This window comes from Danio aesculapii, chromosome 2 (assembly GCF_903798145.1).
Source record: "Danio aesculapii chromosome 2, fDanAes4.1, whole genome shotgun sequence".
Classification (NCBI taxonomy): Eukaryota; Metazoa; Chordata; class Actinopteri; order Cypriniformes; family Danionidae; genus Danio; species Danio aesculapii.
Genome location: NC_079436.1, coordinates 38,056,309 through 38,075,045, shown reverse-complemented (window position 1 = coordinate 38,075,045; position 18,737 = coordinate 38,056,309). Strand labels below are relative to the sequence as shown.

Below are 18,737 nucleotides of genomic sequence, written 5' to 3'. Positions count from 1 at the left end.
TCAGATTAGCACATTAAGTTTGGGGCAGGAGGATAAAGTTACAGCGACTCTAAACGTCAACACTTAACACAGAGTCACTGCTGTCTGTGAGAAAATGAGCAGCGGTGGCGCCCGACGGAGGACTGCATCAGTGCCGGACTCAGACCCCGACAGTGAACCAGTGGTTACCCTGAAGAAAGAGATCGGACTCCTCAGTGCATGTGGGATCGTTGTGGGTAAGTGTGCTTTACTTTTCCTCTTTTGATTCTTCTTGCACTTTAAGAGTGAACCTACGCAATAAACAAAAAAGTAGGCCTGAAATTTTGTGAGATTTAAAATGAGATAAAAAAAACATCAATTATATAAATTCTTTTCCTGTTTTTGATATTAGATTTATTTATGATATTTAATGTTGTATTTGTAAACTCCTTCCAGAGCGAATACAAAAGGGATTTCAAAGCACAGTCCAATAAGGATTATGAAATAAATAGTAAAGAGATTTATCAGTAGGAGCACAGTGTTAAGTAGTGAGTTAAACCTAAACTAGGTCACAACACGGCGTGTAATTTAGATTTGAATAAAAGAAGCTCGCTGACATGTCTGTGCCAGTTACCGCTCTGCTGGGTCGATGTGTGTTACCTGAGATTTAAGCTGCTAGGTGGAGTTTGGGTTACTGAAGGTCAGGTCACTTTCTACCTGTGCTGCTGCCCATTAACAGCTGCTGTTTGTGGCACGGGCAATGGCATGTGTGTGTCATCGTTTGTGTGAACATTTTAAGTCCTTAGGTTTTTCCGCAGGACCCATGTTGGCAACAGAACTTAAAATTCAGGTTTTGGATGAGCCATAAATTGGATAAATGTTAATGTCAACATTTAAGGGCAACTATTTCACCCCTTTTTCAAGATTTAAGAGAAGACCTTTGTGTCTCCAGAATGTGTTTGTAAAGTTTCAGCTCAAAACACCCATCAGATTATTTATTATACCTTTCAGAATATTGTAATTTTCAGATCGAAGCACATTGTCATTTTTCTTGCCTGTGCCTTTAATGCTAGTTCTCCCCGCCCTCCATTCCCAATTGCCCGTCAGAGCCACAGTGATCTCTTCCTATGGCTCTAATGTGTGTCTCCATCTCCTGCTGCGTCAGATAAACAACAGTGTGACAGACATGAAGGAAACAGATCTTATGTAACGTTTGTGAGAAATACTGCAGCAAGAACCTTCCCAATGATTATTTGATGTATTTGTTGTGGCGTTAATTCAAGCCTTTCTGCAATGATAATAAGAATCAGAATCAGAATCAGAAAGAGCTTTATTGCCAGGTATGTTCACACATACTAGGAATTTGTTTTCGTGACAGAGCTTCTACAGTGCAACAGGATAACAGAGACAGGACAAAAACAGATAATAAATATATTTAAAAAAATAGAAGTAAGTAGTGAGTGCAAATATACAAATTGACAAGTGTATGTACATGTTTATTACTATATACAACGTTATATGTGCAGCTGTTATGTGCAAATTGGCATGTAAAGTGTGTTGTTAAATAAGTGTATATGTGTATAAAAGTGTATGGCAAGTAGTGATGTTGGTTCCACAATTATTATCATCAAGTGTTCATGAGATGGATTGCCTGAGGGAAGAAACTGTTTCTGTGTCGGGCTGTTCTGGTGCACAGTGCTCTGTAGCGTCGACCAGAAGGTAAAAGTTCAAAGAGGCAGTGTGCTGGGTGTGAGGGGTCCAGAGTGATTTTGGCAGCCCTTCTGCTCGCTCTGGATAAGTACAATTCTTGGGGAGTAGGAAGGGTTGTACCAGTGATTCGCTCAGCAGTCCGAACTATTCGACGTAGTCTTTGGAGGTCGTATTTAGTAGCTGAGCTAAACCAGACAGTTATTGATGTGCAGATGACTGATTCAATGATGGAGGTGTAGAACTGTCTCAGCAGCTCCTTTGGGAGGTTAAACTTCCTCAGCTGACGAAGAAAGTACAGCCTCTGTTGAGCTTTTTTGACAATGGAGTCAATGTGAGTGTCTCACTTCAGGTCCTGAGAGATGGTGGTGCCCAGGAACCTGAATGACTCCACTGCTGCCACAATGCTGTCCATGATGCTCAGTGGGGGGAGAGCAGGGGGGTTTCTCCTGAAGTCCACTATCATCTCCACTGTTTTGAGCGTGTTGAGCTCCAGGTTGTTGTGGCTACACCAGACAGCCAACTCCTTAACCTCCTGTCTGTAAGCAGACTCGTCACCGTCCTGAATGAGGCCAATAAGTGTGGTGTCTTCTGCAAACTTCAAGAGCTTCACACTTCAAACTTTAAGTCACACACAAAGTCATTACAATGTTTACGCACACACACACAAACACACAGACAGCGCTCGCGTTTAACTTTGCACAGTATTTCCACAGCAAATGTGACAGGATACACGTTAATGTACACTGCTGTATCTATATCCATTATGTTAATGTGCAAAATAAACCTAATTTAATGTCGACAAATCGGGATTGAAGCGTCTTCTTTTATAATTGTACTGACACACTGCTGTGGTGATTAATTACAGCGATTTTACTGCCTTTACTTTATTACAAACATGCACTGTTTTAAAAATGTTTTAAACTTGTAAAACTAATTCTTGTGGTGCAGATGATCACAGAGAGCTGAACAGATCTTTTAATTCCAGTTGCTTTGCGTGTGTCCTGTCTTGTTGATATGATTTTACACGTCAATGTTCATAAACAATTTTATTAATAGCATTAGAGGTCATGATCTGGCTGTTTTGTTTTATTCTATTGTCTGAGGTCCACTTGTGATTTTTACTTTCAAAAATATCCAAATTAATAAGTAATAACCTATTTTTCTACCCAGCACTGTACTATAAAATATCTATAAATTATTTTGTGATTCATGTTTTAATATTTATTATTTCATTTATGCTTTTGAATTGCATTACATGACCTTGATCTTTCTTTCAACAACTTTATCCTTAAAAAAATGACTTTTATAAACATTTTTAATTGTTTAATTTGATATATTGGCTGTGTACGAAATTGCCTATTACTCAGTAGGCACTGCATTTGAATTTAAATGTACTACTTGGCCTTTAGAAAACTACAAGCAACTCCAAAATGCTTGTTTGTTTACTGACATTTACAACAGATGATCTAGATCAGTGGTTCCCAAAGTGGGGGTTGGGACCCCCCAGAGGATTGCGGGACAACTAAGGGGGGTGGCATGATGATTTCCAAAAATCGAATAAATTTTTTAAACCATTAGAATTACCATATTTTTATCCAAAACCTACTGAATATAAAAAGACTGGTTTATGGTTTAAAGCCTGTCAATTTTTTTTTTTTTTTTGTATTAGATTGCGACCTTTGGGGTGATTACATTACATTAAGACACAGCAACAGCGTCAGATGCAGCAGATTGATTTTACGGCACCGGATTAAACTTTGTGCCACCTTTACAGCACTCACGTCCATTTTTTAAAAAATTATACAAAGAATAGACTTGGGCCTATTGGTTTGTGTGCATATTTGCATGCAAGTTTTCTATACTTATAACTGCCTTACAAGCTATTGGAGATCGTGAGTCACTGGCATTGTTATTTTGAAGGTTGCGGGCTAAAAAGTTTGGGAACCCCTGATCTAGATGACCTAGGTTTTACAATTCCAAAATAATTTTAATAGCTGTTTTTAGTTTTATTATAATCATAAATGCACTATTTTACATTTTTCAAAGTTTTTTGTGTCTGCGTGGTTTGTTTGTCAGTTGTGAGGTAAAAAGTCAGCATTGGGACCATTAAAATGCACGATTTTTAGTTAACTTTCTCCTCATTTTGACTTATCTCACAACTACGATTTATTATTTCATAATTCTGACAATATATCCTTTTTTGTTATTTTTGTGACTTTTGCATCAGAAATTGTGATTATTTTCAATGATCATAAAATGTTGAATTTTTATCTGATCATTTAGAATTTTCAGGTCAAAGTATTTATTTTTTAAGTGGCAGAAATTCTTACAAAAACAGATTGTCTGCAGGATCTTAAAAAGTCTTAAAATTACTTCAATTTCCAAAACAAAATATTAGACCTTAAAAAGCATAACACTTACTCAAACTTTTTTCTTGTAGGTGTTCAATTATTTTAAGCAGATCTAATTTTCCTATGTCTATGTGAAGCTACACAGTTGAGCCAATCATCAAGTCCATCTTAATATTATTTACCAATATACTTTAATTATCTTTCTTACAGTAACATTTGTTAAATGTTCCATATATTGGAAAACCATATGTGGTAGTACACTGACTTGGGCTAACTGTCTTTCATACAATTTATTTCATTACAGTTTTTAAAGCTTGTCAATTTAATTTTTTAACAAATGTTATGATGAAAAGAATGTGTATGTATGCAGCTAGGGTTTGCTTGTTTTGACACATTATGCAAAATATGTGGCTAAGAAATAACTAATTTGATTTGATTAGATTTTTTTTGATGGGGCAAGTACTTTTTTTTTCTGCTGGCCCATTAGAAGAAAAAAACTGTTTGTTTAGCCCTGAATGAGTCTGACTTTTTATTCATAATTGTCTTTGAAATGTTTTTAAAAAATATTTTCCAGAAATCTTTGGCTTTTTTGGATTAAATAATCCCCCATGTTATTAAAAGTAAACAAAAAGAAACTAAGTAAAAGGACTCAGGAAGGCACTTCAGTAAAACAGAAACAGTCTGCTTTTGAGAGCTTCTGTTGTTCAAGTGGCAAAACAGCTTAATTCATTCTTCCCTCATCTTTTTACTCCAAATCTCCAGGGATTTCAATCTTTTTTTGTTTCCAAACAAAGAAACTTTTCAAGGCTCAACAGGTGCTAATAATGAGCATTCTTTATATTTTACCAGACTGGTTGAAACCAGCCCTCATGGCCACAAAGCACTGAAGAAAACCTTATACAAGAGAAGTACACTGACTGAGGCATGAGCAAAGTTTATTCAAACGTTTGGGTTTAGTGAGATTTTTCTTTTTGCGGTTCAATGAAATTTCTTATGAAATTTTCAAAAACTTACTGACCCTGAAATTTTGAATGGTGGCATTAATTGTATGCTACAGTACATGATTAAAAGGTATGTGGACATCTAAAAATCCACATGCTTGTTCAATGTTCATAAACAGTTTTATTAATAGCATTAGAGGTCATGATCTGGCTGTTTTGTTTTATTCTATTGTCTGAGGTCCACTTGTGATTTTTACTTTCAAAAATGTCCAAATTAATAAGTAATAACCTATTTTTCTACCCAGCACTGTACTATAAAATATCTATAAATTATTTTGTGATTCATGTTTTAATATTTATTATTTCATTTATGCTTTTGAATTGCATTACATGACCTTGATCTTTCTTTCAACATCTTTATCCTAAAAAAAAAAGACTTTTGTAAACATTTTTAATTGTTTAATGTGATATATTGGCTGCGTATGAAATTGCCTATTACTCAGTAGGCACTGCATTTCAATTTAAATGTACTACTTGGCCTTTAGAAAACTACATTCTATGCAGTATGAATGTGAGAAGTGTGAGTAGCGAGTAGTGTGAATGGAACTCGGACGTACTACATCCGCCGTTTTTGTCATCATCATGTGACCATGTCGCTCCACACCCATTTATGAATTCTCTTGCGGTGCTTCATGGGATAGCATAGCGTCCACCGGATGTGCATTTTAGAATTTCACTGGAAGTAGTAGGTCATCCGGGTACTTCTCACATACTGTTTTTCGAATTCTATGAGTTCGGACAGAATGGGAGTGTATGGGTGTTTCCCAGTGATGGGTTGCAGATGGAAGGGCATTCGTTGCATAAAACATATGCTGGATAAGTTGGCGGTTCATTCCACTGTGGCGACCTCTGATTAATAAAGGGAGTAAACTGAAAAGAAAACGAATGAATGAATGAGTGAATGAACTCGGACATACTACTAGGCTCGCATACTGTTTTTAGCGTACTATTTAGAATAGAAGTATGCAATTTCGGACACAGCCAGAGTGTTTCATTTATTCAGTCAGGAAGGCTCTTAAAGCTTGTATCTGTGAATAAAATGCGACTTCCGGTGGACAGTAACAGACTCCAAAATGAGACGCAGTTTCGGAGTTCTACATGATGTGTTTAGTAATTAGCAAAAATTATAAATATTACGAAAGTAAACATTAGGTGAGCATGTTACATTGTAACCCTGTGTCCTAACAACAGGCTATGGGACAAGATTTGCAGTGATAAGCAATTTGGCTGTTTGCACCTGACGAAACATGACAAAAATTTACATACAGCCATTCAGAAGCACAGAATAGTGTACTCACTGCACTCCAATAAAATGGTAAGGTTTATAATCTAAATTTGTTGTATATTCTCAGGTAACATCATTGGGTCTGGGATATTTGTCAGTCCAAAGGGTGTTTTGGAAAACTCTGGTTCTGTGGGTCTGGCTCTCATAGTGTGGATCCTCACAGGCGTCATCACTGCCATCGGTGCTCTGTGCTATGCTGAACTAGGAGTCACAATCCCAAAGTCAGGTGGAGATTATTCCTACGTTAATGACATCTTTGGAGGGCTTGCTGGGTAAGACTGACTCATTTCTTTAGATGTAATGTGATGTAAGGTCTTACAGGATTTGTCTTCTGAACAGGTTTCTGAGGCTGTGGATTGCAGTGTTGGTCATCTATCCAACTAACCAGGCTGTGATTGCCCTCACGTTTGCCAATTACGCATTGCAGCCCCTCTTCCCGTCCTGCTTTCCTCCGGAGAGAGCTCTGGGTTTACTGGCCGCTGTCTGTCTGTGTGAGTACAAGCCAACAGACAGTTTTGTTGCTCAATTATGCACTCCGTTCTTCTTTCCCCTCATTTGCAACACCCCTGATGGTACATGAAACAACTTTTATCTGAGAGCATCTGTCCATATATCTGTCTTTCTGTCTATCAATCATCTATCTATCTATATGAAAAAGAAGTTTATTTAAGCATAAATAAAAAAAATACTTAAACATATTATTACATATTCTAAGTATTCTTGGCTTGTAGTTGATTTTACTCCTGATTGAGTGGCATATTTTTTTCACATAATATTATATACTCCCCCAGTTTCAGAGATGAGGTTTAAGAGTCTTACAATAAACTGCATGTTTGAGTGGTCTTAACAAAAAAAAAGTTTGTCACCTATCTAAAAATATATCAGTGTCATTGTTGTGTTTCAAGATGTACATCAGTATTTCTTCTATCATGTGTTTCTCAAATATGTATAAAAGCTGTTTAGCCTAAATTAAACACATTATGAATTACAGATGATAAGTATTCTTGCAGCAGTCACATTATTTGTCAGTGTTTTCAGTTACAAATTTGCTACATATATATATATATATATATATATATATATATATATATATATATATATATATATATATATATATATATATATATATATATATAGCCACTTTATTAATTACACCTGTAAAACTGCTTGTTAACACAAATTTCTAATCAGCCAATCACATGGCAGAAACTCAATGCTTTTGGAATGTAGATATGGTTCATGAGTATTTCAGTAACTGCTGATCTACCGGGAATTTCATGCACAACCAAAATCCAGTGAGCGGCAGTTCTGTGGGTGTAAATGCCTTGTTGATGCCAGATGTCAGAGGAGAATGGCCAGACTGGTTCAAGCTGATAGAAAGGCAACATTAACTCAAATAACCACTCGTTACAACCAAGGTATGCAGAAGAGCATCTCTGAACACACAACACGTCAAACCTTGAGGCAGATGGGCTACAGCAGCAGAACAATGAAAGGCATCAACAACATGAAAGCATTGATTCATCCTGCCTTGTATCAATGGTTTAAGCTGGTGGTGGTGGTGTAATGTTGTGGGGGATGTTTTCTTGGCACACTTTGGGCCTATTAGTACCAATTGAGAATCGGGTCATTGCCACAGCCTGCCTGAGTATTGTTGCTGACCATGTCCATCCCTTTCTGACCACAGTGTACCCGTCTTTAATCATCTCAGACTGGTTTCTTGAACATGACAATGAGTTCACTGTACTCAATTGGCCTCCATAGTCCCCAGATCTGAATCCAATAGAGCACCATTGGGATGTGGTGGAATGGGAGATTGGCATCTTGGATGTGCAGCTGACAAATCTGCAGCAACTGCATGAGGCTATCATGTCAATATGAACCAAAATCTCTGAGGAATATTTCCAGTACCTTGTTGAATCTATGCCACAAATGATTAGGCAGTCCAACCCGGTACTGGTAAGGTGTACCTTATAAAGTGGCCGGTGAATATACATCATAAGTCAGAATTATTAGCCCCCCTGAATTATTAGCGCCCCTGTTTATTTTTCCCCCAATTTTAAGGGTGAGAAGATTTTTTCAACATATTTCTAAACATAATAGTTTTAATAACTCATTTATTTTATCTTTGCCATGATGACAGTCAATAATATTTAACTAGATATTTCTTAAGACACTTTCATACAACTTAAAATTTCCTTGCTCTGTTAAACATCATTTGGGAAATATTTAAAAAATCAAAGAGGAGCTTATAATTCTGACTTCAATTGTATATATATATATATTTGAGTCCCAGTACTGCCAGGAATTTTTGGTTGTGTGTGTGTTTGTGTGTTCACAACTGTGTGGGCACTTGTATTGGTTAAATGCAAAGCCCAAATCCTAAGCAAGGGACACAGATCTTGGCCAAATGTCTTAACATTCTTCTTTCCCAAATGGATTATTATTAAAAGTACTACCAGAACTACTAATGTACACATAAGTTTACTTGCAGTACAAATGAAAAACCTAATTGTGGATCACTTGTGCACTTAAGGTGTACTACTGTTCCACTTATAGTACTCTTATATATACTTAAAAGTTGGCCGGTTTAGTCCCAAGCAGTATTCAAGTAGTGCATTTACAAGTACACTACTAGTACATGGAATACTTGTTATATGAAGTATATATAATATGTACTTCAACATTACTTAAGTATACTTCTTAAAATTAACTTCATTTTCATAAGGTAAATTTAATCTACATTGAATTAGAGACATTATGAGACAGATTAACATATTTTAAATAGATTTTAGGATTCTATTTTTAACTCAGTGTTTCTTAATATTCAAGAAATAATTATAGTTACATTAATTATAAAGCGTTTACAATTTTATCGCAAATCTTGGCTTTCCCAGAAGAACACTTTGAAACACAAAGGTGGTTTTCCTAACCTGTTCTTGTGCAGGAACTGCTTACCTCTAGATACATCAATACATAATTGCGTTCAATGAGCTGAAGCATGTCAGCTTTGTGACTCATGATGGGAGGGTTTTCAAAGAGCTTGTTCACACCAGTCTAAATCACATGGGGTTTTTCTTCTGCAAGAGGTCAAGCTGCATATTGTGCCGACTTAAAGAGCTCTGTATTCAAAGCCATGGAGTAATGTAGTCTGGCCATTTTAATCATTGCCGAGGCTTAAACCTGTTGCCTGTTATTGCTTTGCTTTAATCTAAAGCTGTTGTTTTCATGTTTGTGAAAGTTGCAACAACATATTAGTAGCAACGTTTGATTAATGTTATAAATATGAGTTTGTATGTTTATAACTGGTTGTTTTCTTTATAGTGCTGTTAACTTGGATTAACTGCTCCAGTGTACGCTGGGCAACGCGTGTTCAGGATGTTTTCACCACAGGCAAGCTCCTCGCCCTCGGTCTCATCATCATTATGGGCATTGTGCAAATCTGCAAAGGTAAATTATAAGAGTTCATGTCATAATGCATCCAAAAATGTATTAACATAAACATATTTGGCTCATATATTTCACTAATATAATTATCTATAAATTAACAAGTTCGTGATGTTGCCTCTTTAAATTTTGCATGTTTTATTCTGGTTGCAAATAGTGTAATATCTCATTTCAGCATAGGGTTTTTTTTCAGTTGTTGTTTTCCAATTTTTATTATATATGTTTTAGAAGCTGCCATAAAGAATAAAGCAGTTTTCTTTTTCTTTCAGATTAGCCTCACTATAAATCAGCAAACAGTCTAGTAGAGTTTTTCTTTAAAATTGATGATTATAACACACATTTATTATTCCAATGGTTTCGGTTTTGACATTTCCAGGACATTTACCTCAATTATTTCTGCGTTATCAGCAAACATATTGCGGGAATTTTAATATGTTCATGTACTGCATATACTGACATTTTACAGAGAGAGATATGTGCAATTTTTAAAATGTAAAATTGTGCAAAAAAGACACTTATGAGAAACCATTAATATTTCCCCAATGTGTGTGTGTGTGTGTGTGTGTGTGTGTGTGTGTGTGTGTGTGTGTGTGTGTGTGTGTGTGTGCGTGCGTGCGTGCGTGCGTGCGTGCGTGCGTGCGTGTGTGTTGACACCAAGAATTTGTATAAAACAATCAGTACAAACAGTCATTGTGAAATGTTATTTCAACATATTTATTTTCTGTTATATGTATACATTATATAATGTCATGGATTTCTGTGATGGCGAAGCAGTCACAAACTATTCAGTATGACAAGAGCTTGCAGAAATTATTTTAATATGAGGATTTAGTGCTTTTATTTGTATGTAAAGAAAATATTACAAAAGATCTGCAAAAATTTTAATGCTTTTAATTCTCATCTTAAAGGCATTTAATTTTCATCTATTTAAAAAAGCTGAGCCCTAACACATAGATGGATCAAAGATGTATTTTATTTAGCTTGAAAAAAATCTAATTTCCTCTCAAAGGTTCAAAAAGTAAATTTTTTGAAACATGGTCTCCCTTTCTTACATAATGTATGTTGATAATTTACAATTCTTAGACCAGAGAGATATTTAATGCCATAGGGAGAATCTCAGAGGATTCCTTTTTTCTTTCCTCTCACTGTAACCTTGTAATGGCTTTTTACATTAACCACAATTGACTTGCTTGTAATAAAGGTATACAGACCCTTCCTGCTATTATACATTGAATGGTTTGCTTTTCATGTACACTTACCAGCCACTTTATTAGGTACACCTTACTAGGACTGGGTTGGACCCTCTTTTGCCTTCAAAACTGCCTTGATCCTTCTAAGTAGATTGAGCATAGTACTTTAAATATTCCTCAGAGATTTTGGTCCATATTGACATGATAGCATCATGCAGTTGCTGCAGATTTGTCAGCTGCACATCCATGATGCCAATCTCCCATTCCACCACATCCCAAAGGTGCTCTATTGGATTCAGATCTGGTGACTATGGAGGCCAATTGAGTACAGTGAACTCATTGTCATGTTCACGAAACCAGTCTAAGTTGATTTGCGCTTTATGACATGGCATGTTATCCTGCTGGAAGTAGCCATCAAATGGTCAGCAACAATACTCAGGTAGGCTGTGGCGTTGACACTGTGCTCAATTGGTACTAATGGGCCCAAAGTGTGCCAAGAAAATATACCCCACACCATTACACCACCACCACCAGTCTGAACTGTTGATACAAGACAAATTCTGACCCTACCGTCTGAATGTTGCAATAGAAATTGAGACTCATCAGACCAGGCAACGTTTTTCCAATCTTCTGTTGTCCAATTTTGTGAGCCTGTGTGAATTGTAACCTCAGTTTCCTATTCTTAGCTGAGTAAGCTAGCAGGTGGGGCACCCGGTGTGGTCTTCTGCTGCTGTAGCCCATCTGCCTCAAATTCAACATGTTTTGTATGCAGAGATGCTATTCTGCATACCTCAGTTGTAACGAGTGGTTAGTTGATTTACTGTTGCCTTTCTATCGGTTTGAACTGCAGCAGATCGTCTCATTCATGATTGACTTGCTGCAATGAGATTGGCTGATTAGAAATTTGCATTAACAAGCAGTTGGACAGGTGTGCCTAATAAAGTGGCCGGTGAGTGTATATCGTATCTTTTTGTATTTCCTTTTTATATTTTAATTTATTTACTTGTTTTATTTTTTTACTACTATAATAGTGTTGTGTATGCACCCTATACATACACTTGCTGTGCATTTGTATGACACTTGAGGACTTTAACCCTGATGTTTGTAGACTGCCATGTGCCTCTTCTGTCAAAGCCACAAAGGGGAAATAAGTGTTGAGGATGTTTGTTTTGTTTCTGTTGTTGTTGACTGTTAGTTGTTCTGTTTTGTGCAAAATTATTTTTAAAAAAATCTTATAAATAAAGTCTAAAAAAACTATGTATATGTATCAAAAATTATGTTTCACTTTAACATTCAGTGCCCTAAAAAACTATTTTACTTTTTACCCACTGTCATAAACGTAGTATCAAAATGACTAAATTATGTTCTAAATTATGATTTAAAACAAGAAAACAATGAAATCAGTGTGTGGCTTGTTTAACCCGCTCAAGTATTCAATGTGAACATAAAGAGCTTGTATATAAAACAGCAGGCACTGAGCTAAGAGTATTACATAGGCATACTTTTCATATTTGACCCATTTTAGCACTATAAACAAAAGAGCACAAATCCATTAAGCTCAGACAAGCTCACATATGAATTCGACTGTCAAACTGGGCTGTTTATAATCAGTTTTTTTTTCTCCAAGCGTTTCATATCCAAAGAACAAAAAGTAACACTGAATATCTACTCAAATAAAAGCCTCAAAGAAAGAATTATTGATTTTGATCATGGAAACTGTACTTTGGGTAAATAAGCATGCTGTACGCATAATGTGCTTAGCTGCAGTAACTGTAAAACACACAAAAAGAAAAGGATTGTGCTGTAGTTCATATGGCTTTATTCTCTACATATTCATTCAGGCATAGTACATAAAAAGCATCTCTTTTCTGTGTCTTCAGGTCATTTTTATTGGTTGGAGCCGGAGCATGCATTTCACCCTCTCCAACCGTATGACATGGGCCGCATTGCACTTGCTGTCCTGCAGGGCTCCTTTGCTTATGCAGGCTGGAACTTCCTTAATTATGTAACAGAGGAGCTGATCGACCCCTACAGGTACACTGTCATTTGTCAGGGTTAATGTGCAGTCATCTGGTCCCTATTATTGCCAAATAATAAATCCTAACAGCGAGAGGGGGCTTTGTCTTAATTAATATAGAAACTGCAGATTTTTTTTCTGAGAGATGTTATCTTATAGAATAAGTAATAAAAATGTATTTAGTTTTTTAGTAGCTGTTTTTATGTGAGGTGAATGTAACTGTTTTAACATATTAAACAGACAATATTTCATTCATTAGTTTTCCTTCGGCTTATTCCCTTTTTTATCAGGGGTCGTCACAGTAGAATGAACCGCCAACTATTCCAGCATATGTTTTATGCAGTGGATGCCCTTCCAGCCACAACTCAGTATTTAGAAACACCCATACACACTCACATTTACACATGCACTCACACACTACGGGCAATATAATTTATTCAATTCCCTTATAGCACATGTCTTTGGACTGTGGGGGAAACCGGAGCACCTGGAGGAAACCCAAATGAACACAGGGAGAACATGCAACTCCACACAGAAATGCCGGGACTCGAACCAGCGACCCTCTTGCTGTGAGGCGATAGTGCTAACCACTGAGCCACAGTGCCACCCAGACAATATTTATAGAAAATAATTCATTATTTTTTATAACCATAAAATGTATGTAAATATAACGTACACATAAACTATAAACACACACATTAACTGGCTGCTTGTTTCTATTGGCTAAATGTAAGTAAATTTGATTCCAGTGTAAGAACAGAAGAAGGAAAATCCCATATTATATTTGAAATGGGAAAGAACTGAAAATGAATGGAAAGTGGCTTTTGAATATTTCAGCAAACCTTTCTACTGCTCAAATGAAGTAAACTAATGTCCGTCTAGAGAATCTTTTCTACAAAAAATCTTTTTAGAGCTAAAAAAACAACTGTTGTTATCCGGGAATAACATACCTTAGAATGTTATGATCGACCAGTCAGAATGAAGTATTCCAGATAGCCATTTAATAACATTAAAGACAAAATGTGGTGCTCCGGTTTCCCCCACAAGTTCAAAGATATGCGGTATAGGTGAATTGATTAAACTAAGTTGGCCGTATGTGTGTTTATGAGTGTGTATATTTGTTTCCAAGTGATGGGTTGCAGCAGGAAGGGCATTGTCTGTGTAAAGTATATGCTGGATAAATTGGCGGTTCATTCCGCTGTGGCGACCCCTAATTAATAATGGGACTAAGCCGAAAAGAAAATGAATGAATGAATGAATGAATAAAGACAAAATGTGTACCAGGTGAGCTAACGAGCAAGTTTACTATACCTGAAAATCCATAGACAATGAGATGGATATGAGATGGAAACATTAACTTGTTTTAGTCTGATGTGATAACACAGTGTTGATTATGTCTTAATCTGCCCTGTAATCAAAATGTAATTAATTAAGACTATTTAAGATTCATCCAAAATAAAAGTTTGTTTAGACATAATATATGTGTGTGTGTTATATATATTTATTATGTATATGTGATACACACACATACATAAAAACAAAACTATTCCAAACTTTTTTATTACATACATATTTAAAATGATGTGATTTCATATACATATACATATATATATATATATATATATATACATACATATTTTATATCTAGATATAGATAAACATTTTGTCAAATATATGCAGGCATGTGTGTATTATATATACAAATTAAATATATACAGTACACACATATTTTATGTCACAACAAACTTTTATTTTGGATGCGATTATTTGCCAGGGGCGGACTTAACCTATAAACAAGGTAAGGGCCTCCCGCTTAGGGCCCTAGGAAATCTGAGGGCCCCCATATAAATACCTAGAACTTATAAATGATAAATAATATTGTTTTCTATGGTATTTTGTATGGTGAGGATCTAAAAATTTTATTTGAATGCAATTGCTACATCTGCGCAAATGTGTCCCCCACCCTTAATCATGGACCAGTCCAGCAATCAAATTAGTAAAGATTTAGTTTTAAAAACGAAATAGTTAATTTATTATTTTTAGGTGTGAATTAATTTTAAGAAAAAAATTATTTCAAAAGTTTTACAAGATGTCCCAAGATGCTTTACATGTTGTTATTATTTTGCATTAAGTAGAAAAATAGTAAGAGTAAGTGGTGTAAGAAAAAAACAGCAAAATAAACAAAAATAAATTGACAAAAGTACAAAAGGTGCCTTTTAGAACTTTTGGGTCCTAGGTTGGAATTGCTTAGGGCCCCCAAATCAATAAATCCGCCCCTGCTAATCACTATCAAACTGATGTTTTAATTTTCTTTACAGGAACCTTCCTCGTGCGATCTTCATCTCAATCCCTCTGGTCACGTTCGTCTATGTATCTGCAAATATTGCATACGTTACAGCAATGACCCCTCAGGAGTTACTGGCCTCCAATGCTGTAGCTGTGGTGAGTTTCTCTGCTCACATTAAGAAACTTAATGAGTTCTTCCTTCAGGAAATTAAACAGACAGGTCATCAGTAGATCTGACATTATCCCTTATGCTCAGCGGTATAAACGTACCCGGTTTTCACCTTTCCCTTTGACCCCAGTCTTTTCTTTATTCTCTTTTCATCTCCATCAGACATTTGGTGAAAAGCTGCTTGGCGTAATGTCATGGCTCATGCCCATCTCTGTGGCTCTGTCCACCTTCGGAGGGGTGAATGGATCCCTTTTCACATCATCTAGGTCAGTCTTAATGATGGCGTGTTAGTTGCTCTTCCAGTTTAGCATTTTCAGCATCATTATCAGGTTGATTAACGGTCTGTTTCTCAGGTTATTTTTTGCAGGTGCGAGGGAGGGTCATCTTCCCCGTCTGCTGGCAATGATTCATGTGAACCGCTGTACACCCATCCCAGCTTTGCTCATCACCGTGAGCTCTTTGGTTCTTAAAGGTTTTATGAAGCAGAAGTTAAAATAGTCTTGTTTTCCCTATTGTAACATATAGGCCTGTGGGTATAGTTAATTTTTCACTTTCCGTTCCATCTCATGCACAGTCGTGTCCTCACAGATTTTACAACATACTCCACCACGGATGGATGAGTTAACACATGTGCTCTTCTGTATAAACATTCATCTTTTACATTCGCTGTTCTATGCACGCCATCTGTGTAGACTCAAAAAAATGTTTTTTGGTTCCCAGAGCTTCCTGATGCTGATGATTATGTAGCGCTTACCATGTGTGAAAATTGTTGCGAGATATAGGATGTATACTTTTATGGAAGGCAACTGGGGCCAAAATTATTTAAACCAAATGTATCAAGTTTGATTGTGACAACATACATGTTTTGACCAGCCTGATCTCACGAGGGAACGTAAATATTTAACATTTTGTTTAGTGGGTAATTCGTACAGTTCAGTACGATTTTAAAAAGGAGGCGTGGCACCAAACCCCACCCCTGAACCCAACCATCATTGGGGGATGAGCAATTCGTACTAAATTGTATGAATGAGATTGTACGAATTCATATGAAATAGCCACTAAATCAAAAGTTACGAATTGCCGTGAGATTGTGTTGGTTTTGACCCTGTTAATGCATCCACAAATACAACAGCCAGTGAAAATGCTGTGCTGAAAATAGGGCTGGATTAGTCAAAGTAGATTTTTGTTCTAATTTTTTTAGTAAAGCTGATGCTAGTAAACCTCCAGCATGTGCAGTCAGATGGTGAAGTATTTACTACACAGAGTCGTAGTGATACTGATAAGCTACACAAAATTGGTTATAAAATTTAATTTGATTTAAACAGTTGATAGTCGCTCTCGTTGTCCTTTCTGACTTGAGATGCCACTGATGCCATGTACGCCATAACTTCAAATATGATTAAGCAGTGCTCTCAAAATTTGAAAAGTGTGTGTGTTTCTCTAATTGGATCAAATATACAAATACAGAAATTTCGCTGGCTGTTGTGCTTGTTTACATATTGATTTTTGTACTGACACAATTGAATTCAGGTTCAAGCCAACTGGCCCGGCCGAGGCATTTCTGTGTGGAGTGCATTTTCTCCCCGTGTTCGCGTGGGTTTCCTCCGGGTGCTCTGGTTTCCCCCACAAGTCCAAAGACATGCGCTATAGGTGAATTGGGTAAGCTAAATTGTCCATAGTGTATAAGTGTGAATGAGTGTGTATGGATGTTTTCCAGTGATTGGTTGCAGCTGGAAGAGCATTTGCTGCGTAAAACATATGCTGAATAAGTTGGCGGTTCATTCCGCTGTGGCGACCCCAGATTAATAAAGGGACTAAGCCAAAAATGAATGAATGAATCGAATTCACACATTTCAATTAAAGACTTTTGGCCCAGATGACCTTCCATACTTACTAGAACTTCTGTGAAGCTTCTTTGACACAATATACATTGTAAAAGTCCTATAGAAATAAAAATTAATTGAATTGAATAAATATGAAACATGTCATATACAAACAACAGACAGCATATTTATTAACATATTTGCATCTACATACAGTATGCAAAGATATCAAATGGCAAAAAGTTGCTGCCCTAGCATAGACAAACTACTAGTCTATTAGAGTATTATTAAAAATGGCCATCTTTTCATGGTTTAAGCCATGATATCAAACTAAAATGACTCCTTCAACTAGAAAAAAAGTAGGACAGGCTTAATTTTGTCCATCAGGAATTGCTTGTGTCACTGTTGTTTCTGTTGTATCATGTGAGTGACATATTGTCTCGCTTTGATGCCAGTAAACACGATCACAAAACTCATAGTATGAGAGTAGTTGTTCTGATTAAAAGCTACAAAAACACATAAATAATAAGAATATTAATTATGTCCTTGGATAAATAGTGTTATTAAACCCTGCTGTATGAAATGCCAAAAGCTTTGTTTTTATAGATGAACTGTAAAATTCTGGTACGTGCTTGTGTTCTAATCAGATACTTGTTTATTTTGTAGTGTATATCTGCTCTGCTGATGTTGTGTGTCAGTGACATATACACCCTCATCAACTATGTTGGCTTCATCAACTACCTGTTTTATGGGGTCACTGTTGCCGGGCAGATTGTGCTTCGCATCAGAGAACCAGACATATATCGGCCAATCAAAGTAAGACTCAATCCTATTGACTATTTGGTAGCTATGACTTGGCATCAAACCCTGAGAACTGTCAGATCCCAGCAGTTGCTATGAACAGCAATTATGCATAATTATAGATTTTTGGGTTTGGTGTTGCACATTTTGTAGTTCTCTACCGAAAAAATCAACAAGTTTCACTCCACAGGTGAGCTTGGCATGGCCGGCGGTTTTCCTGATTTTCTGGGCCTTCCTGCTGATCTTCTCTCTGTACTCGGAGCCTGTGGTGTGTTGTATTGGTCTGGCCATCATGCTATCTGGGGTTCCTGTGTATCTGTTTGGTGTCTATTGGGAAAATAAGCCCAAGAGCTTCAGTTCTTTTGTTGGTATGAAGAAATATCATTTGATAATGTTGAAAATGATTTACAAATGTCAGTCACATTCGCTTAAGATAATCAGACTGTAAATGAGGGCCACTAAAAACACTCCATCTGCCGTTGTATGTACACACAGCCAGACTGACACACTTGGGGCAGAAGTTGTGCCTGGTGGTTTACCCTGGCGAGGACAGAGAAGATGGAAATGAAGACAAAGAGGAAGATGGATAGGATTACAGCAGGAAGTAAATTTTATGGTTATATTGATGGGTATTCATACACCAACTTAAGTAATATAATTCTTCATAGGTTTTGAAACTGCAAACATGCTTACAGTGCA

At 36.5% G+C, this 18,737-nt stretch overlaps 1 protein-coding gene across 1 annotated transcript; it reads left to right on the top strand.

Moving 5' to 3' along the window:
• slc7a8b (solute carrier family 7 member 8b) lies at positions 1-18,737 on the top strand. Its single transcript, XM_056479085.1, has 11 exons — positions 1-215; positions 6,373-6,577; positions 6,645-6,796; positions 9,630-9,755; positions 12,823-12,976; positions 15,278-15,401; positions 15,577-15,680; positions 15,768-15,864; positions 17,904-18,053; positions 18,229-18,406; positions 18,534-18,737. The coding sequence occupies exons 1-11, from the start codon at positions 95-97 to the stop codon at positions 18,626-18,628; spliced, it is 1,506 nt and encodes a 501-aa protein (XP_056335060.1). The 5' UTR covers positions 1-94; the 3' UTR covers positions 18,629-18,737.